We start from the raw sequence: 26,935 nt of genomic DNA, 5'->3' as shown, positions 1-26,935 counted from the left end.
CCAGGGGTAAAAGAGGCTGAAAGTTTGCAGGAAGCGCCCAGGTGCTTTTAACAGAAGAGAGGGACTGTTTCCACTTGGTCTGGACTGGAGAAGCACGTTTTTGGTTGGGGATTGACAGCTGACGGCTCATGCGGAGGCTTCTCCTCATTCAAACATTCTGCGCTTGCGACACGCGCGCGCCCTAAGAAATACCAGGCTGCGCTGCGGCGGGATAGCGGAAAGGGAACGAGCGGGTGGGTCCCAACGTCCCGTCCGAGCACAGGAAGAAGAACGCGGCCCGCTAGCCCTCGGATGCACACACGTGTACACCACACCTTTCCTCAGCCGCTCCGTGTTCCAAGCCCCCTGCACCGGTCGAGCACCCCCCGGAGCTCTTCTGGAGGAGGAGCGGAGGCAGCGGCAGGCGCCCAGGCAGGCAGGCAGGCAGGCAGGCTCCTCCCCAGCTGGCCGCGAGCGGAGAAGGCACCGCCTCGGCCTCCGCTCCTCCTCTCGCAAGCTGAGCTGGGCCGCAGGCGCTGCCCTCCTCTTGTCGTCGGCGTGTAGGGTCTTGGCCTCCTGTCATGGCCCCGTTGCGCTTCGCCGCCAACCTGGCCTGGCTCTTCCAGGAGCAGGCGACGCTGCCGCTGCGCATGGAGGCGGCGGCGCGGGCCGGCTTCCGAGCGGTGGAGCTGGGCTTCCCCTACGATTGCGACGCGGCAGAGCTGCGGGCGGCGGCAGAACGAGCCGGGCTGGAAGTGGTCCTGCTCAATACCCCGCCAGGTACCCCACCGAATTGCTCAAAGACGCTGCCCCCTTCCTCAATTCAGAGCGAGCCCCCTCACGGCCCCTGGAGCCCCCAGGCACCAAGTGAAGCGCCCTGGTAGGGGCTGCGACCTTTTCCAGGGAAAGCGGTTATGGGTTGGTGCTTTAAAAGGAGACTGGACGCGTTGGTTATCGGTAGTTACTAGTGGTGATGGCGATAGCCGACCTCCGAATTCAGAGGCAGTACGTTTCACAGACGAGTTATTGAGCAGCGGCAGTAGAGCCGGGGGCGGGCGGCGCCGAAAGGACGATTTGCCATTGCTTACATGTTCATCCCACTTCAGGGTTTCCCCCAGAGGCATCTGGCGGGCCATTGTGTGAAGTAAGAGGTGGGACATTTTGGTATGATCTACAGGAAGAACCCTGCTTATGCTTGTATGCCAAGCAGAAATCAACAGGTGGCACTTTCCTGTCTCTGCATCTCTTTGCAAAGAAAAAGCTTTACCTGTTTTCTTTTTCTGCCTGGCATACAGCTGTAAAAGCCACATAGGCTCTTTCCATTTAATACATAATGACAATGTTAGCAAATTCCTCCTGCTCCCAACTCATGCATTCACTGCCATCCTCCTATGTTAAATATCCTTCCATATTGTCTACCCTCCACCTTGAAAGCCTTCACCAGCACAGTCAGCTCATTCCTACAGCTGTGGAGCATAGTCATTCTCTGTTAATGCTGTTTTAACAGTCAACTTCCCAAGTTAATGACCACCAGCACATCCTCTGCTTTAACATGAGATGTCCCCATTTCCCCCAAACCTTGCTGTAACCTTTATGCCAGGGGTTCTCAAACTGGGGACTGGAAACTCTCCATGGGAGTCACACACAACTTTGAAGGGGTTCAGGGGCCTTACCCAACGTCCTTGAAGCATTTAGATGGTCAAGGGTAACAGAAGGTGGTGAAGGAGACAGGAGCTAACCATTCGGCTCCTCCACCACACACAAAGCTGAATACAGACACAGCATTGATGCTTCTTTGGTTGATGCTGGAAGAGAGTTTTCTTCTCAGGAGACAAGCTCTAGTGAGTATTTCTCCAAAAGGAACTCTCTTCTTGCCCATCTGTTAGGAAGTGTAGAGGGAAGATTTGTTTATCTACTCAAGCTACAGTAGAAGTGCACAGGTGAGCACTGCTAATTAACATTGTCTGGAGACATGGAGTCAAAGTTCTAAATAAAGTAGTTTATTTAGGAAACCTATCAGAGAGATAGATAAGCCTGCATGTCCAACTGGTTGCTACATACTGCAAGATGGGAAGGGAGAAGACAGAAGTCTGTCTGTCTGTCTGTCTCTCCCCCTGCCCCAGGTGAGAGAATAAAACCTGAGACTATCAGTCTAACAAAGGGGAATCAGGGTAGAGAAAGCATCGTCAGAGGTGGAATGCCCTTACTGGCTGTCTCTACTGCTAATGCCCTAGTGGTCAATAAGGTTGCTGATGCTAAGAGTTGATGCCATCAGGAGCTGCACCTCCAGCACCATCAACCAAAGAGACACTGCTTGCTGTGTGCTTGCTCTTAGCTTTATGAGTGGCAGAGGAACCAGGTGGTCATCTCTTCTTGTCTCACTGTCCCCACGCCTTGGAGAAGGAGCAACTCTTTAGGACTGCTTTAAGTTCCCAATGAGGTCTCTTCCTTGAATTCTGGATTAATGTACAAGCTGAGTACAAAGTGGAAAGTTAGAAAGCTATGAAAAATACTGATTCCCTTCACAACATCCTACTTGTGTTAATCAGAGTTTTCAGCAGTTGCTGCTCTAAAGAGCAAATACTGATCAAAAAATAAACTTAAGAGCCTGAAATTAGATTGGCCGCCATCTCAAACATAGAACCCAGGGTTGAAACATTAAGCAAGCTTGCCTTTCTCATTGAAAAGGCAGATAAAACATTTTTATCTATCTCTGCTGAATCAAATCAGTATCTTTAATCAGGGAAGGCCAGAACATAACTTTTTATTTATTTATTTTAGGGGGTTACAGTCTCAAAAGGCTTGAGAACCCCTGCCTGACAAACCTTTCCTTCACATTCAAAACCATGACAGATGCCATGAACTAAAAGGCAGGCTGATGTTATGTGCCCAGCTACTATATTCCACCTGAAACAGGATCGAATTGGGACCCTCTGCCTGCCAAGGATTCAGAAAATCCATTCCATGCCTCCTTCCTTCTTCCTGACCTAAAAACACAGGACTCTAAAGTATTCGTTGCAATTAGGACAGCAGGCACCATATATGGCACACACTCCTTTCCTGCCTGAACAGAGCATCAGGTCATTCTCTGATCCCAAGCAGCTTGCTATGCCCAGCCCCAATCCCACCCCGCTTCTACCCTGATCCACCTTGTGCTTGTAGGATTCACCTTATGGCTGGGCAGCCCCCCACCCCTTTGCTCACACATTACATGAGAATGCTTTTTTGTTTTTTCTTAGGAAACCAAAGCAAAGGTGACATGGGCTTGGCTGCCGTGCCAGGCCGTCAGGTTGAATTCCGTGAGGCTCTGGCTTTGGCTGTGAAGTATGCCAAGACCCTGAAGTGTCCAAGGTAATACTACAATGATTTAAGATGAATGTTGAACCAATAATGGGCTAGCTCGTGTATACAATATCAACCCTACCCAGTAGTACTCATAAGGAGTAAGTAGTTAGTTCCATGCAGGAATTCCTAAAGCAGGAGTGTCCTATGGCTGCTTCTTTATTGAGAGATCATGAACACATTTTCTTCTCCCACTGCATATTGCAGTGAAGGGGGAATGGTACATTTTTGCCTTGATTCTCGCAGATCCATGCAATAGCACAGCCTATTGACTCTGAAGGAATTAAAGGGTAAGTGGAGGTATCTGCCCATTATTTGCCTTATCTGGCAGTAACTGTGATAACTCTATTAAGAAAGAGGGAGTGTGCAGGAGCATCAATGGTGTTAGCTTTTTCTTGCAGTGAACTAGGGGGACTCTGGAGCTTCCATAGTCTGGGATCCTCATAACTAAAGATAGGGAAATATGAATAGCTTTCTTCACATCTGCCAAGGAATCAGGCATAGAATTTAAAGTTTAGACCCATTTCAGAGTCTCATATACTGCGCAAACTTCTGTGCATGTTGTAACACATACACACACGCAAAAAGTGCACAAATGCAGTTAGTACAGTCATAATTTCCAATGCATACTATCACACACAATGTTTGTGTGCATGTGACAGTGCACTTGCACCTGTGTGCACAATGTGTTACAACTTGCATGGAGGTTTGTGTAGCACATGATTCACTGAAAAGATATTTTCCTTAAGGGAAGAATTTGCACTGTCATTTTATCATGGGCACTAGTGAATACAGGTTCTCAAGTACATCCAATTTACCACAGCTGCTGTAAGCCCTCCATTAGTCAGGATTGTTCCAAGGGTGGCTTCTTCCCATTTGAATTCTGCAGTATACTGCCCGTGGGAGGGCAGCTTTTAGAGCATAAATAGGTAGGAGGAGAATAGTTACAGAAAGACCAAGGGTGGGTGGTGAAAGGGAGGGTGAACTTGGAGCAGATCATTTCCTGTTCTTGTAGGATATTTGTTTTGAGCAAGGTTGGAGGCTTGGTGATAGAAAGCAGCAATTTGGTCCAGAGAGGGAGAGCAGCATAGAGCAGGAAGACATAAGTAAGAGAAGGAAACAAAGAAGTTCAGTAGGAGATGAGCTTGCAGTGAACAGAAAAAGCAAAAAGGGTTTACAAAGGAAGAGAGACTTCTCCCACTATAAAAGTGATAAGAGTGTTGGAGGTAGTAGTAGAGATTTAAATGCCCTCTGTCGCATCATGCAGTTCACGCCCATGTTCTCCTCCAGCCCAGGTCCTGAGGATAGCACTTTTGGAAAATGCAGTAGGTCAACTAGCTACTTTCTCAGCCTTCTTGATGAAGTCATTCTGTGTTAAAAGCTTACTTATGCATTCTGCAACCAAAGATAGTATCATAAAACAGAGTTACCATTGTAAAGGCTTTATTCTCCAAAGGCAACACAGCAGCATCTTTATACATGAAGCAGACTGTTAGTCACTATAAGCCAGATCCATTCCAAGTGAGCATGAGTAGCAGCTACTGGTACTGGTGAAGCAAGTGCTGAATAGGAAATGTAGCCAACAAAGTGGATTGAAATGACTGACCACCTCAAGTGATTGAACTGAATTAGACACCCCAGTCTAAGTGTACAGGGCACAAGAGTTGCTGCTGCAGAGGCAGCCCAAAGGTACAACCACCCCTTGCCAACTGTGAGGGTTCCGTTCCAGCAAAACCCATGGCTGGCAAATTCACGGTTGGCAAGGCATGAAAGTTTATGGGAAACAGAGGGTTAGGGGAACCGCAACTGCAAACACACCCAAAAGGTGTTTTTAAAAAAAAAATCAGGGGAAAAATAACCCCCAAATCCCTTAATATTGCCAAGAGGAATGAGCAGGTTGAACCTCTGGAAATTTTTTGATCCCCCCAAAACACTCAAATGCACTTGAAATCGGCAAGGGTCACCAAGAGGAATGAGCAGATTGAACCTCTGAACCCCACAAAATCACTACCCCCCAACACTAAAATACCTCGCCAACCACAGATGCTCAGGTCACGGTTGGCAAGACGGGTCACAGTATTTCAGCTGCATATACTTAAAACTGCGGTTAGCAAGGGATGACCGTATGCAGCCCCTGAGACAAGGCACCAAATGCTGCCTTGCCTCAGCCCCTGGTGTGGGCAGCCCCCTTTCAATACAGACCCTTGCAAGCTTTGGAAGTGGCATAGGGGACAGGGAAGACTCCCAGCAGCCTCCTCTTCCCTCATCATGTTCCTTGCAAGAAATGGCTTTAGATCAGTCCCAAAGAGCTGCTCTGATATGGCGGTGGGGGCATCTTGCTGCCCAGTCCTCTGCCACCTGAGGCAACCACCTCACCCCACCCCATGAAAGGACTGCCTCAGTGCTGCAGCATCCACTGTTTAGCAGAAATAACACAGCTCTAGTTTCAAAGATGATGGAGACAAAACCTGGGTGGCCATAGTGGTCTTCTAGCTGCAGAAGATCCTCTGGCTGTATAAAGATGGGGCCGTGTTTAGGATTAACAAGAAGTCTCATCCATAATACAAATTTTTCACCTCCTCCCTAGGCATGTCTAGAATCTCTAAAGAACAAAGTTCTTTAGCTGTCTGGAATCACATATACAAGTCCCTTATATCATATCTGGAAAAATGAATACCCACCCAGTTCTGTCATTACATTCAACAACATTGGTCAGAATCCTCATCTCATTAGCAAAGCACACACTGAAGGCTTTCTATTTAGCTGTTTAGCATAGTCTTGCCCAAGAGCACATGACGGGGATAACCCATCGAGATGCCTTGATTGCAGCAAACGAGAACACCCTTTCTTGGCAGTGTGTGTGTCTCAATGTGGTGATTTGCACAGTTCTGATTACAGAATTCTGCTTGCTTTTGTCATGGCTGCTTCATATTGAAGGTAGTTGCTTGTCTGAGTTGAAAGCCTTTTGGACACAGATTGTTCATTGCTAGAAGTCAGTGGCTTAGATAACCAACACAGCCCCCTGCTCTTCTATCAGGGGGCATGCACACTGGCTCCATGAATGTGGAGAGCCTCAACACTTCTTGCAAACATGCAGAGCCTCCATGGCTCTTAAGAATCACATCATTGCTGTAGAACTCTTTCCCCATTGGGAATAATGCAGGAAGTGTCCTACAGTGCAGATATGATTCTTAAGAGCCCCAGTGGCTCTATGCATTTCTTTTCTTTTTTACATTTTATATCCCGCTTTTCCTCCAAGGAGCCCAGAGCGGTGTGCTACATACTTAAGTTTCTCCTCACAACAACCCTGTGAAGTAGGTTAGGCTGAGAGATGCGTGACTGGCCCAGAGTCACCCAGCAAGTATCATGGCTGAATGGGGATTTGAACTCCGGTCTCCCCGGTCCTAGTCCAGCACTCTAACCACTACACCACGTTGGCTTTGCAAGGAGAGTTGACACCTCACAGGACCAGTGTGCACACTCCACTGATGGAAGAGCAGGGGGGCTGCACAGTATCTAAGCCAGTGCATCCTCTTAGAGCAGGTTTAAATTGAACATGAGACTTCAGTGCCGACACTAGTTGCATCACTAGCAAGCTGTCTTGATTTGAGGGCACACACCCCTGCTTCTGGCCACCTTAGTCCATGCCAGAGTCAGCTGCTGGTTTATCCTCCCTGATCTAGCTCTGTACTTGTAGGATCCACCTTATGGCTGGGCGAATTCCTGTGGGTGCTGAGCGGGAGGCAGTGGCAGCTGAGATGGAAGCCACCTTCATTGAGAACCTCAGATATGCTGCCAACATCCTGGCTCAGGTAGGGGCTGGGTGGATACCAATTAAATAGCAGAGTGTGCTGCTTTAAGAGAAGGGATAAGTCATTCCCTGATTCTATGTGGTAGCAACAACTCTTCCTGAGCCCTCGTTCCATCGAACAGACGCCCTAAATAGCTCAGGGGTGGCAAGACCTGCTCAGAGAAGCTTGAATCTAGGTATTAGTCAACCCCAGAGAAGCCCCAAACCAAGCTAATGGTGAACCCCAGGATGAGGCACAGAGAGAAGGAATGCTAATCAGGATTTGGGAAGAGGGGAAAGGATTAGGCACTCAGATGTATGGGTGCCTAATCCCTGGAATTCCCTAGGGAACTGCAGTTCTTCTGTTCAGGCAGGGCTGAGGCTTAAGAGGGACGGCATCAAACATGAAAACGTTTGGCCACTTGGCTTACAGAGGGCAAATTCTCTTTGTCTGGTATCGCAGGAAAACCTGATGGGACACTTGGAGCCTATTAATAGTCGGATTACTGATTCCCGCTATTTCTTGACCACTCCCCAGCAAGGTGAGTGACTTTTCCCTTTGCTGGGAGGGATTGTTCTTCTAGAGGTTGCTCCAGTGCAGAATAGGCATTGGGAAGCTGCAGCGTATAGGCAATGTAGATAAGAGTGCTCTGCTTCCAAAACCACAACCAAATACTGGTGATACTATGTTTCTTCAGCTGCTGCCATCTTGAAGAAAGTGGGAAGCCCTAACCTGAAGCTGCAGCTGGTAAGTCTCTCATTTGATGCATTTCTCTACATGGATTCTAGTCTCTTTCTTTGGATGCAAACTGGGGCCATTGGGCCCAGCATAGCTCCCTCACTGGCTGGCACAGCATGTTGCATCATATAGAGACCAGAGGGGATCTGAATTGCTGAGGTCTTACACTGCAAGAGGTGAAGGAGTAGAATCTCTGCCCTGGTGCTAACCTTGGTTTATAGACCTACTATCTTGTGAATTCCATTTTTTGCTCCACAGGACATTTTCCACTGCCAGATTATGGATGGAAACCTGACTGAAAACCTAAAGATGTATTTCCCAATCATTGGTAAGGGGGAGTTGTTTTATAGTATTTAAACTCACAACCTGCCTCCATGGTTAACATACGAAGCTGCCTTTTCAGAGCATTGCTCCATCTAGCCACTCTGTATAGACAATACACACACAGTGCACACTAGTCTGTATTGTCTGTGTAGACAATAGACTTGACTACTGCAATGCGCTCTGTGTGGGGCTGCCTTTGTATGTAGTCTGGAAACTGCAGTTAGTACAGAATGCGGCGGTCAGATTGGTCTCTGGGTCATCTCGGAGAGACTATATCACTCCTATCTTAAAACAGCTACACTGGCTGCTGGTACGTTTCTGGGCAGAGTACCAGGTTTTGGTTATAACCTATAAAGCCCTAAACAGCTTGGGCCCTGGGTATTTAAGAGAACGTCTTCTTCGCTATGAACCAAACCGCCCATTGAGATCATCTTGAGAGGTTCGTCTGCAGTTGCCACCAGCTTGCTTGGTGGTTACTCAGGGACAGGCCTTCTCCATTGCTGCTCCGAGGCTTTGGAAAACACTTCCTGCTGAAATAAGAGCCTCCCCATCTCTTACAACTTTTAAAAGGGTAGTCAAGACGCATTTGTTTACCCAGGCTTTTAATTAGATACTGTTTTAATTGTGTTTTAATTTTAAATTTAATTTTTAAATTTTAATTGTTGAAATGTTTTAATCTTTTATTGGCTGTTTTTATTGTTTTGTAAACCGCCCAGAGAACTTGCGTTTTGGACAGTATAGAAATGTATTAAATACATGAATAAACAAATACTGAGCAGTGGCTTCTCCAAGGTTGCAGGCAGGAGTCTCTCTCAGCCATATCTTGGAGATGCCAGAGAGGGAACTTGGAACCTTCTGCATACAAGCATACAAATGCTCTTCCCTGAGCAGCCCCATCCCCTAAGGGGAATATCTTAAGGTGCTCACACGTCTCCCATTCAAATGCAAACCAGGGTGGACCCTGCTTAGCAAAGGGGGCAGTTCATGCTTGCTACCACAAGACCAGAATTGTTTGTTCAAGTCTCAGGTCCTTTTCAAAACTAGGATCTCTTGAGCTTTGACAGCATGGAGGCATCTAAACAAGAGGGCAGCCAGCTGGCCCAGCTTCTAGGTATGTGCAGGGAACCAGTTGGTCTGGATTCAAACTGACCCAGCCTGGTCCGGTTCTGGGTTCAGTTGTGCCAGGTCCAGCTCTGCTTGACCTTTGAACCTAGGCCCATGGATTCAGCTTCGGTATACTTGTAAAGGGGAATCCTTGAGGATTCCCCTCTCCCAAGTAAAGGGGCACCCCTAACCTAAACTTAAAGGTGCCGCGGGTGGTGGGAAGTGACAACTGGCCAGGAGCCGCTTCCTCTCACTCCCCCCCCATGCCTTTAAGTTTAAGTTAGGGGTCCCCCTTTACTTGGAGAGGGGAATCCTCAAGGATTCCCTTTTACAAGTACACCCGAGCTGTCTGCGAGCTGGTTCTTCGAACTGGGAGCTCGACATTGAGCTTGGCTCAAAACGAGCTGGCTCACACATCCTTACTAGTTGCAGCATAGGAACTGCTTTAGTCTTGAAGTGGTGTTGGCAAAAAAATGAGGCTGGCTGCCTGGGGTAGGAGCCTCTGTACCATTCCTTATTCATTTGTGCTGGATATGGTCTTCCTCTGCAGGACATGTTCAGATTGCTCAGGTACCAGCACGGCATGAACCTGACAGCCCTGGAGAATTGAGCTTCCCCTACCTTTTCCAGCTGCTAGAGACAATGGGCTACAGTGGCTATATAGGATGCGAGTATGCACCAGAAGGTGAGTCTTCCCCAGCCTTCAGTGAAGTTAAATGTGAGTAGGCCTTACTATGGGGCACTCAACTGTTCCAAGTGGAGAGCTCTCAGAAGCCCTGTAGTTCACTCTTCTCTGCTGGTGCCACTAATTCTAGAAAGCAGCAACCCACCTTCTGCATACCTGGCTATGGGCTTCACAGACGTTCAGGACAAGGCAGCTCCGAGGCATGTAAGGGCCCAGGATGGCTGTACGGATTGCATTCTTGTTTGAGGAGTACATTTATGGTTTCTCTTGCAGGAGGCACATTGAAGGGTCTGTGCTGGCTGCACTCATACTGGAAGAGTCATGATGTACTACATAGTGGAAGCTGAACAGATAAGCTCAGCAGCTGAAAAACTGGAAGAATGAACATCAGAAGCAGATTGTGCAACAGAGTCCTTCACCACATGCCAACAGAGAGAAAGCTGGAAAGGATACCCTTTTGGTTGGTTCTGTCACCTAAAATGTCCCATTGTGGGTGCACACTCACAGCAAGATACTTTCCTAATAAAATGAAATGGTTACTGTGTACTTCCCTCAAATCCCAGAGTTGTGAAGGCTCCATCCCCATCTCACTGCATGTTCCTCAACAGATGGTATTCCTGCCCACAGTTCTCCCTCCGAGACACGTGCCCGACTGTGCTCTTCTTGGAGTGCAATTGGTCTGCACCTCTGTCTGCCCTTGTTCCAATTCCAAGGGCTGACCCACCAAGAAGAATGAAAAATTAGGTTCTCTCACTGGGACAATGCTACAACAGTGATGTTGGCAAGCCTTCTATCGAGGGAGGGAAGGAGGCACGAGAGCATGCAGTTTAGTGCAAAGGAGACCATGAAAGCCATGCCTGCAAACCTAGCTCCATGGCTCCACCTAGTGCCCCAGTTGAAATCTACATAGTTTATCCAAGCCCAAACCAAAAGGAATCAGCACCTACAAGCCTGGGGTAGAATTTGGCAGTGCTCCCGTCTCTCTTGCAGATATGCTTATTTGGCAAGTAGGTGGGAACCTACTCTGCTTCTCCCCAGGGACAAATGCAACAGCTTGTAGGGGAAGCTGTGACAAAGTATTTTACTGTTGTAATTAATGACCTGTTTTATTTTACTGTACATTCACTTCATATAAAACATTCCCATAATTGTGCTGTACCCTCCCACAGCTAAAACCCACCCAGTGAGTCACTCTAAAAGGCAGGGCCAAGTCAGCAACACCAAGAGTGAGTCTTCCAGCCTGGCTCCAACAAGCCCAAGGGAAGGCTGTCCCCACCCTGATGTCTCACTGGGTAGTTCCTTTGGGAAGGTGCAAACTGTCCTTTTACCCTGAAGGGACATGCTGGGCTCCGTCTCCATGGCAGCCCTGCTCTCTTATAGTGATTCCATTCAGCCCCGTCAGAATCCTTCACAATGCTCTGTCCTCTTGTCTGGCCAGCTGTAACTTCACATCAAGCCTCTGCAACACCTTCCACCATCAGTGGCATTTCCTCCTTTGTTCCCGTTTCAGCACAGGAAGGCCTTGTATAACATGCCCCCAATGGGAGGCATTGTCCCAGCAGGAGGATCCAGCTAATACTAGAGCAGCCCTGTCCAAAGGTTGAAGCAAGCTGTATTTATGACAGATTCCAGATGGTGGTATGTGGACACGAGTTGTGGCAAGGGGCTCTCGCTGTTCTGGGGTTGCACTGGGAATGGCTCACGAAAAACTACGGTCAGGCTCTGTAAAGATAGATAGCCAGGTTATTAGCAGGTGCTGCCAGCAAGGGAACCTAGTGTCAGGACTCTGCCCAAATACTGAGCAGCATCTGAAGCCTCCCTTTAAGATGGATTTCCAGCGACATTCTGCACACACACACACAAAAAAGGAGAGAACTACAATGTAGGGCAGCAGCAGCAGCTCAAATCCAGATCAGGAAGCTAGGTACCTGTTGCTCATACCCAGCAGCAGTAGGTGCTAGAATGGAGTCATCCTGAAGCCCCTTTTTAAAAATACACCTCCCCCCGCTCCTGAACTGCTGGCTTAAAAGAGGGAAAGGCTCTCACCGTTTTTCCTGAATGGGAATCAAGAAATACAAGCACAAAACAATCTGTGAATTTCTGGTTCAGCACAACCTGCAGAGACAAGGAAAGAGTACTGCATCAGGAAGGAGGCCCCACACTCATGATATGCAAAAGGAAACAGAACAACATCATTCTGTTCACTAGAAAGCTGCTCCCCCATAAGTCTGACTGCTCTTTAGAAGATGGTAAATTATATAGCCAGAACATGAGCCACACTGAATCCAGTTTTCCCTGTCAGCCATTAACTAAAACTAAAAAAAACTAAAGCAGAGACCAGTTTCCATCTTGTTGCTATCTCAAAATATACTAATTTTATTTATCTAGCAAGTGATCTGTGTGTATTCTGGGGGGTTACTCATTTCTTGGCTCAGGCCTGGAACAATGAGTGCTATTGTTTAGGCTTCTGGTGACCTATTTGAAGAATCCTCGTGTCAGTTATTTCTCTATGAAACCCATCCTTCTTGATCTAAAGTCCCCAGATATTCCAATCAAAACACTACTACTACTCTGAATACTTCTATTCCGCTGAAACAGCTTTAGGATGATCGCCAGTAGATGCATGTTCCATGTAGCAAACTAGTATAAATGTTCTTAAAATCTGAAAGCATGGTAGTCTCACAATCATGCTCTTATCCCTGGAGTATGTGGCTCAGAGACTGGTCATCTCAGAAACTGAACTTCAGACCCGAGGCTATTGAAAGGGATAGATACGTGCCCCAAAGTATGTACTTCACTTTGTAATAGGACAAATATTGAAAAGAAGTTTCATTTTCTTTAGAAACCAGTCAGGTAGATGTCACTGTCTCTTAGCTTGTTGCTTTGGATTTGAACAAAAGGGATTGTACAGCTCACAGTTCTTAAGAGTAACAGGCCAGGTTGGTTAGGATTTATTTCCTGAGAGAAGCCAAGATGGGCTGGCACTGACTGGTGAAGATACCAGGCCTGAGCCAATTCAACAATCTTAAGGATCATTCTTAACTAACAGAAAGCTGCTTAGAAGAGACATCCTGGAAGATCCTTACCAGGTACTGGGTGCCAGCATCTGCATTCTGGAAATGGCGGCAGCTCTGTGGGAAACGACTCAGTAATACTTTGATAAGACTCTGGTACCAGGATACAGTCATGGTCAGGAAGCAGCTCTGCCAAAGAGAGAAAAGGTAGAGGTAGCCTAAGAAAATGGAGGCCACTGCAGCCTGGTGTATGAAGACGACTGTCCTACATGCTGATAAAAGTGCTAGGTGCCCCTTACAGCCATACAGAGGTACTTCAAGAGTGTTTTCTGTTCCTGGCAAGCTACAGGTTGCCACAAACCTGCTGCATGCCACAACTGTGTGTAGGTGTCACACACACACACACACACACACACACACACACACACGTCACAAGTGTGCAGCTAAGCCACTCACCAGTTGGGGATCAATGTCAGCAATGGATTTCCTGTGCACAGCATCCAGCAGCTCCTCCAGTTCACCCAGCGAGAGCTTGCCCAGCTTGAGCTTGTCAGAGGCAAGTGGCTCAAGCAGGAAGAGCCGCTTCCAGAGGTTGTCACGGCGACAATGACACTTGGCGAGCTGCACCATGTTGCTGAGCTGCTTCTGGGCAGCAGCCACCTCCGAGGTGAGCAGTGGGAACATTGGGGAGGTATAGAAGAGCCCTGGCCCCACCTTGACCTGGGGACCCCCTGCATAGAACTCGCCACTGTCTTCCACCTCCTCCCAGGGCTCTGGTGCCTCCTTCCGCTGCCAACCGCCTTCGGCCGTCTCCCAAGCTGCACGGCCTGCGACTGGCTCCAGTGCCTCCCGCTGCAGGCGGGGCAGCTTCTTGAAACGCCGCATGTCAGCAGTCAGTCGTGGGAACAGCTCCCGTTGGCTTGTCATGATCACATAGAAGTGCAACCTGGTGATAGGGGAAGAAAAGGTTTCCCTTGCAGCTCATGACTCTCAGTCACCAACAGTGCCAGGACAGCATCTAGGAGAGAACCCCTTCCCCCATCACACACAACCAGCCTATACCAACCATCATATAGCCTTCATTGCAGGCTCGCTCAAATATTTGTCAGCCAGCAGCCCAGCCCATTTCACCACAACCCAACTGCCCCCGATCGCAGCAGAGAGTCGCAGTCTTGTTTACTCTCATCCACACAGTCAATCCACAGTCTCATCCACACAGTCAATCTCATACTCCTCTCACCAATAGGACACATGTTCTGCCTGCCTTTGGTCTCACCGTAGCACATGTCGCTCTGCCTCACTCTGCTCCTCAAAGGGCGCTGCACTGTGGCACACAAGCAGGGACACATCAAAGTCATCATGGTGACGCAGCCCCTCCGAATCCTTGTAGGAACCTGAGCTGTAAGCAAAAAGTGGTGTGAGGGGCTCTCTGTGGGGTAGGTGGTGTTAAGGGAAGGTGGTAGCTACAGTCCTTTTGGCCACAGCGTGGACTGCAGCCAGGTGGGCACAAATGGGAGCAGGTAGTTCAACTGAACTAAAATAAGAAAAAAGAGCAAGGGCACCATTCTTTCCTCGAAGCAAACAAGCCCAACGACAATATTATATATTTTGCGTGACTCACCATTGCTGTAGAAATTGTCAGGTGCTTCAGACACACTGCAGTGCAACAGTCACTTACGATAGCTTTCGTTTTACACACCATTGCCACATTATATAGTTTGATTTTCATCCAAAGAAATCAGAAGAGGAAAATCAGTAGGCAGGAAGAGCTCAATAGCTTGGAGCGGCAGGAATGCGATACAGATCAGAAAGCCCCCAGCTGAGTCTGATGCAGGAGCCCTTTTGTGCCTTTCCCTGCTGAGGAGTGTGCATTCAAGAACTGACATCCCCACCCCACAATACCATCCACGTACTATTAACTGTGCTCATTTTCTCCTGTAATCATTTCTGAATTTTTGTGAACACTGCTGACAATCTGTAACAGCATAGTAAAGGGGAAAGCAACTGCTTGTCAATTTCTTATGCCAGAAATGATATGCATCCACTGATGTTTTCTGTAAGAGGGTCCTGCATCTGAACATGTCCATTTTGCTTCACTGCTGAATGTTCAAACCTCCCTCTGATGAATTTCTGTGTCCTGTTTTCAAGAAACGGAACTCAAGGATTAAAACTTCACGGTGATACAAATCTCAGCTTGGCTGGTAAGGAGGGTGGTGTTCAGTCCTGCTGGAGAGTATACCTGCGACTGCCCCATAGCAAGGATTGAGCAGCAAAGGACCACAGTCAGAAAGACTTGGGAACTGGGGTGTGTCAGGTGCTTCTCTCCCACCTACATGAAAACTAAAAGCTAACTGCTTAGAAAAGACTGCTTAGTGCTTTGAATCAAGGGTCTCATATGCAAGCAGGCAAAAGCTGTGTGTGTGTGTGTGTGTGTGTGTACGCACCCCCCCCCCACACACACACCCTAGAGAGAATCCTACAAGCAATGAGATTAAAGTCTCCCCAAGAAACTGACAAACTGGATTTCTTTTGAAGAGGAGAAAGCACAGTGTGGGAATGGAATGCTAGTAGAAGCAATTAAGGAAGATGGCACTGAAGAGACAAGAGTAGGCAGAATCTGAGCAGGGAAAATGAGCAATGTAGAAAATCAAGTTGCTCAAATAGGATTCTCAAAAGGAGCCAAGCTGTTCTGTGTTAGTAAACACCCCGCCCCTGCCCCCACCCCCCTTGATTCAAGTGTTTTATCCATCTCTTCTCCATTAGCAAAGTATTATGAATCAACATATGAGAAAACTAACAGGAGAAATTTCGCCAGGGACTGAGATTAAAAATGAATTCAGTTCTGTTTACAGAAACCATTGAGAGAAAGAGAGAGAGAGAAGGAGAAGTGTTTTGCATTAGAGAAACTGAGCCTGGAAAGTTAAGGATGTAAAACTTTGTCAATTTGCGGTAAGCCAAAGTATATTTTTTGTAAAATTGGACTTAGTGAGTTAACCCCAGGAAAAATACAGAGTAAAGACCCTGGAAGCTTTAATTGTAAGTCTGTGGACAAGACTTGTATTGTTTTTTTATACTGCCCTTAGCAGTTGTAGGCGCTTTAGAAAGAACCACAATAAAAATGAAGGGCTGTAAGAAGCATTGTTCCTAATTATCTGTTGAGGGGCTACAAGACAGGAGAAATGCTGATCAAAAGGATACATTGGATTTCTGAGGGCTCACAGACAAGTGTGGCTAGCCGGTACTGAAACCTTGGTTTGTCACAGCAATCAAGAAGTCACTCACCTGTTCCAGATGGAGACCAGAGCATATTCATTTTGCTCGGAGCTAGGAGTCCCCTTCTTGCCCTCAGTGCCAGTGCCTGGCTTGGCCATGCGTAGTGGCTTCATATGGTAGCTGCTGGCATGGTCAGTTATGTAGTTGTACAGCTGGTGGGCTGTGATGGTATTGGTAGGTAAGGCCAATGCGCCTGTGGGAGAAGAGGGAGGATATCAAACTGGTTCTCAAAAGGGTCTGAGACAAGGGCTTGTCATGGCCATGTGGCATCCATATGGGAATTTGCTTTATTTGATCTAGATTAAACTCATTTTATAACACTGATAAGCTTATGCTGCACCCATTGTGTGCAAGGGAGAGAGATCGAGAAAGAGATCGAGATCTGGCTTGCTACAGCCAAAGAAGTGGTAATTTGATTGGAAATTTTCAGATAATCAGTTTTCCCTGATTAACATCCCTTTCAACACTGTTTCTGCCCAGCAGATCATCCACTAAGATAAATGTGGATTCCATTTCTCAATCTCCTCTTTCCTAAATTCTAGCTCTTATAATATACACAGAGAATTCCGATTGTATGCTATGTGGCCACTACCTGAAATGCATCAGGCCTGGCTTTAGGTCAGGTAATTATTTTAATATCATTCTACTCAAGGCCCCCCACACTCCTCCCCCTCCCTAGGGCTGCTCGTATATAAAGGAGAGCAATCTCTGCCAGCAGCTAGGTAAGCTCTTTTCCAGCCTTTTCTTGTTCTCTTCCTGTGTTTTTGCTTTCTGAATGCCACACAGCTGCAGAGTTGTGGTGTCTTAGCAGCCTATTTGCTCCCTAATCTGACAAGGTAACTAAAAATACACCTGAAATGAATTACTGCTTTTGCAGCATGAATATATAATGCTTTGTTTCTTTAATCACTATTCTAGCTTTAATTGTTGATTACTTAAGCTAGCATATTGTTTGGTGTTTATTTTCCTTTCTGCCTAATGTTATGCTTTGTTTTCCCTTAACCAAACATTTCCTTGTTTGAATGCCACTGACTTTATGATAGTTCAGAGCTCTGACCTTCAACCCACACTGTCTCCTTTCACTTGGAAATAAGCTTTTGGTAATTTTATCAGGAACAGATGATGAGTCTTTTATCAGGAACAGATGAGACGGTTAGAAAGCCCCTATGTTGTTTAGAAAGTAGTGCAGAGACCTTTGACAGTTTTGGTACATTCCTGTATTTGGGTAAGCAAGTACCTTTGTCCATAATGGAATGTGTGTAAAGTACTGGCAGCTATCCTGTAGTTTGAAATCAGAGTGGAACCCAATTCCTCATCGTCAGCTTTAGAATGTAAACTCCTTGGGGGCAGGGACATGTCTGGCTTTTTTTTTTTTTTTTTGCTTATGAAACCTTACACTGCCATGTACACTGATGGTGCTGTGTAGAATGGTTGTAATAAAAAATCTTAATAGGATCCTTGTGACTCTCTGGTTCAATAGTCAACTACTGGGACTGCAGGATAGGCCCAGATGGATCTGCAGAGCTGTAGCATCTGAAGGTTTCCCCAAATGTCCCCAGGAGACCTCACCTTGGAAAATGTGATTGCGTCCAAACTTGGGAATGTCAGGATGCTGAGCAATGAAGTCTTCCAGGAAACTGGTGAGGTGATAGCCTTGTCTCAGTGCCATGTGGGACCCAAGCAAATACTGGTGCACAATGCGCAGATGGAAATCATAGCTGAATGAGTGGACGTGCATGAGGTCACGCACCTTGTCACACTCCTCAGTGAAGAGCATAGAAAGCTAGGGAGAAGCAAGAGGGGGAAGGGAGGGAGAGGGAGTCAATAGCCACATATTATTGCACAACGTTGGGTGAAGGGAATCAGGAGGGCACAGCGAAAAGGCAGGTAGTGATGGAAGTAGCCTAGTTGGATGTTCGCTTCTGTACCAATATTATTCCAGTTGAGGCAATTGTGTCATTCCTATGCAAGGTGCCATGGTGCTTCTACAGCAGGAAGAGGCTCAGCCAGCAATCCCTGTGCAGGGAACTCTAGTGTTGAAGAACTAGCCTTGTGCCCTCTTGCCAGCGGCTGGCTTCAACCTGAGTACTATGCCTCAACCTACACAGCTCTTGTCTAGCTAGGTCTTCTCCTGGCTACTAAATTGCCTGTTATGCCAACCTCAGTCATGGGCAAAATGGGACAGGAAAGCAGCAAGCCCAATTTTTGTGGCTGGAACACGAGAAATAAATAATTTGAACAAGGAGCCAGCGTGGTGTAGTGGTTAGAGTGCTGGACTAGGACTGGGGAGACCTGAGTTCAAATCCCCATTCAGCCATGAAACCACCTGGGTGACTCTGGGCCAGTCACTTCTCTCTCAGCCTAACCTACTTCACAGGTTAGGTTGTGAAAAGAGAAACTCAAGTTGTGAAAGAGAAACTCAAGTATGTAGTACACCGCTCTGGGCTCCTTGGAGGAAGAGCAGGATAGAAATGTAAATAAATAAATAAATATAAATTAAAAAAAAATCTAATAAGTACACAGAGGAAACATTCCAGGAGGAACTGTTTGTAGTAGGGCTGACTCTTGCAGTTGCTGTTGCAAGAGAATTAGGCACAAAACCAATACAGTAAAATGTGGGTCCTCCTTTGAACCCACTATTTTTGAAAGAATACGATAGCTGTGAGAATTGGGATAAAGATCATATCCATATATCATGATGCAATGTATTTAACACTTCGGTTTTCCAAACTGAAATGATCCCTCTCTATTAAATGCAAGTCACAAAATTACTTTCCACTCAAAATTCTGTGGTGCCAGGTATCATGATTTTGATAAGTTACTCAAAATACAAGGAAGAAACTTTGTAATCAGTCACACTGGATCTAGTGGAGGGTACTTACATAATCAAGAACACATTTCTTTTACTTATGATGTTTATGTTTCCAGCAATATATTGTACATGGAGTAGGGGGATTATACAGGAGTATTGAGTGAAGAGAAAATGCATGTTAGGAGCTGCTGGCTTGGTTTAACTGCCAATGAAAACATTTTAATGATGGTAAATGCAAGTGGGGACAAATGGAAAGAATCAAACTTGAAAGAATCTACTTTTGCAAGGTGATTAAAGTAAGTAATACGACAGAGAAAGGTAATTGGTCTGTAAATGAATTCAATAAATTAATATGATTGATTACCACAATTATAAAAAGGGCACATGCCTTTTCCCACAGTGGTGATGGGATTGCCATTTGCAGTAATTTTTATGTACGTTTCCATGAGAACTTTCATATTGCTTAAGAACGCCACCTTTCTTTCTTTTCTTTTTTTAAAGGAAGCAAGCTTTTAGCTCTTTAGCTGAGAGGGATGAACTTGCAAAGAGTAAAAGGCAGCATCTCCTAAATGCTAAAAAAATAACTGGGTGTTGGAGGCTTCCACTGAGTGACTAACAATATCATCATTTTTCACATACTTCAGAAATTCCAGATTTCTCCTGGTGAGCCCCAATCCCAACTCTTCCACCAACCATCTGCTAATATCCCAGGAGCCCCATTCCTTCTCCTCTACTGCACCACTTTGCAATTGACAGAATACTGTAGTCTGGAAATTGTCTCTATGTGGTTCCTTCTGCTGATGCTCCATGGTGTGCATCATGAATGATGAACAGGTTGATAAGACCAATTGACCCAACATTTGCATATTATCAGTCTCCCATGAAGTTCTAATGTTTAGCTTTTTGAGTTGCAAGATTTTGGTTTTTGACTTGCAGTTGACTAACGGCTGATTTCAATATGATAGCCCAGACATGAAGGTAACCAAAAAGCACTTTCTCATGCTGGTGTTCCATGCAGTGAGCACAACATTTAAAGGGCCCTTAATCTTTATGCCAACTTCTACACATATCTGCATGCTGATCTTGTATGGTGTAGGTGGTGCCTGCACTTATATACATGTGCTGCACATGCCAAGATCTTTTTAAACATTCTGGGATGCAGCTGCTTCTAACATTGGAGCAGGAGGTTTATAGAAGTAGGGATGAGCCCGGACCGGTCCAGAGGCCATTCTAAAGGCCTCCGGACCGGTCCGGACCTGGGCGGTTCGGTTTGGGTGTGGGGGGGTTGCTTTAAGAGCGGGGGAAGGTTTACTTACCCCTCCCGCCGCTTTCCCGCTCTGGCGCCCATAATTTTAGTAGTAATTGGGGCAGCAGGATACCTCCCTGCCGCCCCTTCCCCGCTTTCGCTATGAAAAGCTCCCAGGAGTCCTCTGCGCGCACGTGCATGTCAGAGATGCAGAGGACTCCTGGGAGCTTTTCATAGCAAAAGCAGGGAAGGGGCGGCAGGGAGGTATCCTGCTGCCCCAATTACTACTAAAATTACGGGCGCCAGAGTGGGAAAGCGGCAGGAGGGGTAAGTAAACCTTCCCCCGCTCTTAAAGCAACCCCCCACCCCAGTGCTGGACTGCAGTTTGGCGGTTCTGTGCACACCCCTACATAGAAGTAGAATGTGCTCAGATTACACCACTGCCGTCTCCAGAACCCTTCCAGTGATAATGAAATTCAGGATCCTTTAATGTTTTGCACCAGAACAAGGGAAAGACCAGTTAATTTCTAGATGGGAAGGAAGGAACGGCACTCAGAAGGATCCACTTTCTGTGTCGCAGTACCCAGTGACTGGCTCTGACAGTGCAGTAAGAGACCCAGCAGAACCAGTTGACATAACCAAAACAGAACAAACCCGAATGGAAGGAGAGGGTCTCCTCTTATACTTAGTCCTTATCTTCACCTAGTGAAACAATAGAAGCCATCTGTAGCCGAGTACTCCCTGGAAGGCCCCGCAGCAGGACACAGACATGAATGTTTGCTGAGCAGAAGCTGCAGCACATTGCTGGATCCAAGATGCATCAGAGATGCTCTCCATGTTTAAAGGCAAAGCTGAGAACTATGTCAGCTGCAAAACCACAGTTGCAAGGATTGCAGGTCCTGCTTCACAAGGAGAATACAGGTTGGCTCTTCTATTCCTCACACATGTGCAAGAGCAGAAGTAGTTTCAAGCAAGAAAAAATAAAATAAAAATCCAAGCATGTCCAGTACTTAAGGGAGGTGACCATACTTTCTACTTTCCAGAGGTTCCAGGGACAATATCCAGAGCCCAAAAAACAGCAAAGCACCCAAAAGTGTGGGAAGAGCATGGTCATTTACTTCTGCCAATGCTGGGCCCCCAGTGAGTGCCACAATAGAACATCATCCTAATTTTTTTAAAAAAAGGTTTTGTAAGTTGTGGACGATGCAAGTCATTTAATGGTACTAGAGAAAGACATGCTGTTCTGGTAGCTCCAGGTCTTAACACTCACATCCATTTCAGACGATGAATACAACTGAAGGAAGCCCGGGCAGGTGCGCAGCTGGGGGAGTTAGTCATGTGACTTGCGTCTGGGAGGTCCCCCAAGGCAGTAGGCCCCCAGACAACTGTCTCCCCTTGCCCTATTATAGTTATGCCCCTGCCTATATTCATCCAATCCAAGACCCTGGGGCAAGCCATAGCATGACAAATTAATATTACCTGTGAGTTGACAGTTTGGCCCATGGGAATCCGTGAGCACTCCAATGCATATTGCTTAACACAGAAATAGCAGCCCTAAGGAGAAGAGAAGCGAATGAGGTATTGGCTCCCTCCCTGCTGCCCCAGTCACAACTTAACATCTGTGGTGTTACCTGCTGCTTAGAACAGCTAGTTCAATGATGGCATGTTTGCCTCAAGCCAGGCTGGGCTATCTCAGCCTATATTCTCCACCCACCCACCCCCATGAAATGTGTGCCACCTCACCCATGGTTGGCTATACCATATCCTTCCCCTGCTCCTCTACCTTCATATGCTCCTCTGAGGCCTTTTGGTCTATAAACATTCGCATTGGCCACCTGAACACACTGTGCGTCTGGCCTGCTCAACCTAACATGGAGGAAGGGCACAGCACAAGACAGTTTCCACTCACCTGAAAAGCCAGTTCCATTAGCACAATGCCCCCAGGCAGAGCTCTCTGCAAATGGTACGTGGTAACAAGAGGGCTGGTGCTCTGGGGGAAAAAAGCGTACATGCTGATTTGGTGCCGAAGAACTCTCTAGTGCAGGGGTTACCAGCTAGATGTTGGACTACAACTCCTATCATCTCCAGTCACAAAGGCCTTTGGCTCCAATCTTTCTTCAATCACCAATCCTCCCTCCAAAGAACAGGCCATATGGGCTGAAGTAGCAACACCAGCAGGTCCTCCCCGCCCAACGCCAGATTGCTCACCTTTGGGCTCCCATCAGCCTTTGGTCTGGTGTACGAGAAGGAGCCCCGCCCTTCGCTGCTCATTGCTGCCAGAGCTCTGATCCGGCTGCCACTGCTGCAAACCAGAGGTACCATAGGAAGGGGGAAGGTCAAGGACATCCTAACGCTGCTTCTTGATGCAAATAATGATAAACACTCTAGCACTCTATGAATGAACATGTCCCACCATGTCTCCTTCTACTTCCTCAAGTTCTCATGCATCTTCCACTAATCTTTCCCCAAACCACCTTCTGCAGTAGATTCTCCCTCATGCACTCTACTGCCTCCCAGAGCAGTAATTTTCTCTTGCCCCCAAATCTAGACTGCCCCAAGTCCCACTAACCTGCGGGTGGGTGAGGCTGGGCGCACCTGCACCAGGATGAAGCCCATGCTCTGCAGGTACTGGATATACTGCTGTAGGAAAGTGTGGCACAGCTCTAGCAGCCAACCATCATCCTTGGTCCGACATGGCAGCCCCTCTGCTGAGTCACAGCTGTGGCTGCGGTCTCTGCTGGATGCTGTAGAGTCATTCGAGCGGTGCCGCTTCTGTATGGCAGATGAGTAACAAGACAGTGATCCCGTTTTCTCATACAGCCCATGGGAGAGAACCTTAGAGTGACGTCTGGGTCCTGGACCAAACCCCAGGGAAGAGCTTTAACTACACATAAACAGATATATGCATAGAACTGGTGTAGCCAGTGCTAGCTGGGTAGGAGATGCCTTCAGTAGGACTCCCTACCCAGAGGAAGACCCTGTACAGGGGCAGGGTGGGCGCCCCCCACCCCTATTCTGCATTAACTATTCTGGCTGCATTCCCCTTAACCACCACCACACCACACCACACCACACACACAATCTATTGCTTTTCTCTGTTTCTCTCAGTGAGTCCATTGCTTGTTGTGCTTACTGACACATCCATGGGTTTCTGAGGGCTTCCTCTGGTTCTTTTCTCCCCCCCACAAATACTTGCGCGGCGCCCAACTGCCTTAATCATCATAATTAGTCCCTGCCCAAACGGAATACTCAGCACCCCAGATACAAACTATTTTGGTACTCTGTCAACTGGCAGCCCTCCTACTGACCAGTCCCAACCAATTAATAGAAAGGGCCCAAGTCTTCTAAGTAAAGAAAGGCCCCTTTTTGTTCCCCCTTCCAAGGGCAGGAAAAAAGCAGGGGTGAGAAGAGAGGAACAACGGAACTATTGGACTCGTATCTTCCCCCCTTCGCTTCTTCACCTTCCCCTCCGGCTTGCCCTGTTGGTCAGCCTGGATCTGCTGTCGGAAGGTGGGATCGAAGAGCAGCGGTGTGGCACAGTAGTGGACCAAGCGAGAAGACTGCTTCAGGGTTTCCAGATCTGCAAGCTGCACACAGACATACAGGGGGTAACCACCATGAACCTCCAAGCCACCCCCCCATTACTTATGGCTACACTGCCTGATGGAAGAAACTGGAGATTAGAACGGGGTTTGCTACAGGCACAGTGGCACACCTAGGTAATTTTGGCACCCAGACCTCTCCCACCATGAGACGCCCCCCCCAACCCGACTTTTGGGGGCCGCCTGCCACCATCCCGCCATGTCGAACCTCCGATTTTCTTTTCAGAATTTCAGCCACCATGTGCACGGCCGAGGGGTGAGCCAAGCAGGCCTCCCCCTGCTGTGGATGGAGCGACCAATGGGCCTTTCCGTCCAGCCCTGCGGCTCTTGAGAACTGCGAGGCGCCCTACTGCACCTGCGCAGTTGAAATAGTTAAACACAGTTCTCAAGAGCCGCTTGTCTGGATGGACAGGCCCAGCAGTCGCTCCATCCACCATTGCGGGGGGGGTCACCCCCCAGCTGCCACCCCTCAGCCATGCACATGGCAGCTGAAATTATGGGGTGTGGGAGGAGATTCAGCGCAGTGGTGGGGCAGCAGCACAGGGTGGCGGCAGGAGGGGCCCCTGGCCATTTGGAGCCCCCCACCCCAGACCTTGGAGGCCATGGACTGGGGCACTAAGTTCTGGGGGTAAGACGCCTCTTACACTGATCATGAGCTTAGCTCCAAAGGTATTTGCTCTTGGACACAGACAACATATACATAAGACAACCTATCTATGGAGCTCTGAGAATCTGTGGCATTCAGAAATCATGCTTACCATTTTTAAAAGTTTCTAGTAACACAAAGTCAACATATTGGCCTTCACTCCTCTCCCTATTAGCTAATTCAGCTCTAAATGCTTATGAGTTCATTTCAGTTGTGCCTGTCATTTTAAGTATAACTAATTCAGCCTGCTGCTATGTCAGAGTGAGAAGTGCATGTCCGCACCCATGTCACTTTTCATTCCCCCCCCCCATTGTGCATTTGTAGTACACAAACATACAATAATTCAAAACAGAAATGAGGGGAAAATATGACGCCTGAAGCAGCAGGCTAATGCATCTCCTCATAAGAGTTTGCTCACAGGTGGACACTCTAGACTGCCATTTAAGTAGTGTTATCTGTCCAGACATGGCAAGAAACATTGCATGGGAACTAGCATCTCTTTAATGAAGTACTCACTTTCCCCACTACAAAATCAAAAACAGTGTCTTAATCAGGAACACTCCCTAGACCAGGTCAAGTTTGTAGCAGCTGCTTCCAGGATGTCTTGGGATGTATCTCAGGAAAAACAGCTGGTGTGCAGACATGCCTTAAATCTATTGTTTGCACTGTCCAGGTAGTCAGATGCTCAAAAGGCACCACAATTTATGCTGTAAACTGCCTTGAAATGTCAGATGAGGTGAAGTATTAGTTTATGAATTAAACAAACCAGGGGCACCCTGAAAGCACAATACTTTGGGGCCAAACAACATAAAGGTCCTTTCAAAGATTATTTAAGATTTGCAGCACACACTATAGTTTCATCCCTCTGTGCCTGTGGGCTTCCCAGGCTATATTAATCCCTCTTGCTCATAGTAACCATTAGACCAGGGCTACACAACTGTTGTTGGATTGCAACTCCCACCTTCCCTACTAGGCACTGTGGCTGGGAATGATAGGAGCTATAGTCCAACACCCACTGGAGGGCCAACGTTGTGCAGCCCTGCCTTAGATACAAAGTGACGTCTCTTACCTATACTGCCTAGATTGAACGATCTTGTGAACATATGATTCGAAATAGCCATCGGAGCACCCTACACTACGCCCATTTTTATGAACAGCTGCTTACACAAGACAGGCAACCATTTGGCAAAATGAGACATTGGCCATTGTGGCTGGAGATGATGGGAGCTGTAGTCCAACAACACCTGGGCTTCCCACAGGTTGGAAACCATGATATCCTACCTGACCATTACTGAACACAGCAACAGAAAAGACAAGTTATACCCAGTATATCACTGTAGCAGTGAGAAATGGGACTGGTATTATGCGAACCAACCTCCCAGATACATTCTTGCATGTATCTGGGAGGTTGGTTCACATAACATTGCATGTTGTCAATTCCATGACAGCAGTGGCACTTTTTGGTGCTGTAACAGCCACAGAAATCCAGGAAGAGGTTTGCCAAATACACAACTCCATCCAATGCCTGTTCCTAGGAAAGTTTGGGGATTGTGGGAAGGCCTTTCATACAGCTTAACTAGCCCTCAGCTTAGTAGGCAAGATGTCATATTGAAAACAAAACATTTACACATCCAAAGTGAGCTTTATCAATAGGAGAGAAAGCAGTAGGGAGAGAAGTGGCTTCCATCTGGGCATGCCCCAAGATCTCATTTACCTTCTGTGCCCTGTAGTCTTTGTCTTAAGCAGGAGACCTTCCCCATCCTTTCCTTCTCCCTTGTCTCCAAGGCCCTCTGCTTATGAAAGCAGCGCCAATTCCCTTGTGCCTAAGCAGTGCCCACATCCCAAGCCCCTCCCTGAACTCACACTGATAGGCATGTTGGATTGTGCAGACCGCTGTTGCCATGTCACAAAGAGGTTCTCAATCTTCATCTGTTTCTCCAGCTCTGTGGAACAGGAGCAGCAGCTGAGAAGAGCAGGACCAGAGCCTCAAGGCCTTCTTCAACCAGAGCCTCCTTTTCTGACGACTTTCCCTGCTGAAAACTCAATCTCCCTCAGTGGAGCCCTTTCACATTTGCACCTACACTACAGAGTGGATGTCTTCAGGAAACCAACAGTGGCTTCCACTCACACTGCATCACAGTTTCGGTGTCTGCCTCTGTAGACAATTGCCACTGTCACTGTAAATGGCGCCAGTGAGGGAACCTAGGAAGCTGCCTTATACAGAGTCAGACTCTTGATCCATCCAGCTCAGTATTGTCTACACTGACTGGCAGCAGCTCTCCAATGTTACAGGCAGCCCTACCTCTCAGCCCTACTTGGAGATGCCAGGGAGGGAACCTGGGACCTTCTACGTGCAAGCAGATGCTCTTCTACAGAACT

The 26,935-nt window shown here is 47.4% G+C and overlaps 2 protein-coding genes across 13 annotated transcripts in view; one reads left to right on the top strand and one right to left on the bottom strand.

Annotated features, from left to right (window-relative positions):
* Positions 1 to 249: 249 nt before the first annotated feature.
* HYI (hydroxypyruvate isomerase (putative)) lies at positions 250 to 10,509 on the top strand. Its single transcript, XM_053245449.1, has 8 exons — positions 250 to 759; positions 3,219 to 3,330; positions 7,019 to 7,133; positions 7,575 to 7,653; positions 7,810 to 7,859; positions 8,109 to 8,178; positions 9,829 to 9,963; positions 10,237 to 10,509. The coding sequence occupies exons 1-8, from the start codon at positions 561 to 563 to the stop codon at positions 10,308 to 10,310; spliced, it is 834 nt and encodes a 277-aa protein (XP_053101424.1). The 5' UTR covers positions 250 to 560; the 3' UTR covers positions 10,311 to 10,509.
* Positions 10,510 to 11,042: 533 nt separating this feature from the next.
* Positions 11,043 to 26,935, bottom strand: part of SZT2 (SZT2 subunit of KICSTOR complex) — a 152,033-nt gene continuing 136,140 nt past the window's right edge. For 10 of the 12 annotated variants that reach the window (XM_053245426.1, XM_053245427.1, XM_053245429.1 and 7 more), the window contains 13 exons: positions 26,420 to 26,499; positions 23,734 to 23,895; positions 22,878 to 23,080; positions 22,517 to 22,610; positions 22,218 to 22,298; positions 21,788 to 21,862; positions 17,820 to 18,033; positions 16,260 to 16,443; positions 14,254 to 14,376; positions 13,434 to 13,923; positions 13,050 to 13,166; positions 12,010 to 12,078; positions 11,043 to 11,685 (listed from right to left, as the gene is read on the bottom strand). In XM_053245426.1, coding sequence (XP_053101401.1) covers positions 11,542 to 11,685; positions 12,010 to 12,078; positions 13,050 to 13,166; positions 13,434 to 13,923; positions 14,254 to 14,376; positions 16,260 to 16,443; positions 17,820 to 18,033; positions 21,788 to 21,862; positions 22,218 to 22,298; positions 22,517 to 22,610; positions 22,878 to 23,080; positions 23,734 to 23,895; positions 26,420 to 26,499 — 2,036 coding nt within the window. In that variant the 3' untranslated portion in view covers positions 11,043 to 11,541. The remainder of the gene's footprint in view (positions 11,686 to 12,009; positions 12,079 to 13,049; positions 13,167 to 13,433; positions 13,924 to 14,253; positions 14,377 to 16,259; positions 16,444 to 17,819; positions 18,034 to 21,787; positions 21,863 to 22,217; positions 22,299 to 22,516; positions 22,611 to 22,877; positions 23,081 to 23,733; positions 23,896 to 26,419; positions 26,500 to 26,935) is intronic. The other 2 variants (XM_053245430.1, XM_053245432.1) reach the window with 2 other exon arrangements.

Source organism: Hemicordylus capensis, chromosome 4, assembly GCF_027244095.1.
Source record: "Hemicordylus capensis ecotype Gifberg chromosome 4, rHemCap1.1.pri, whole genome shotgun sequence".
Lineage (NCBI taxonomy): Eukaryota > Metazoa > Chordata > Lepidosauria > Squamata > Cordylidae > Hemicordylus > Hemicordylus capensis.
This window is presented reverse-complemented; position numbering and strand designations above follow the sequence as displayed.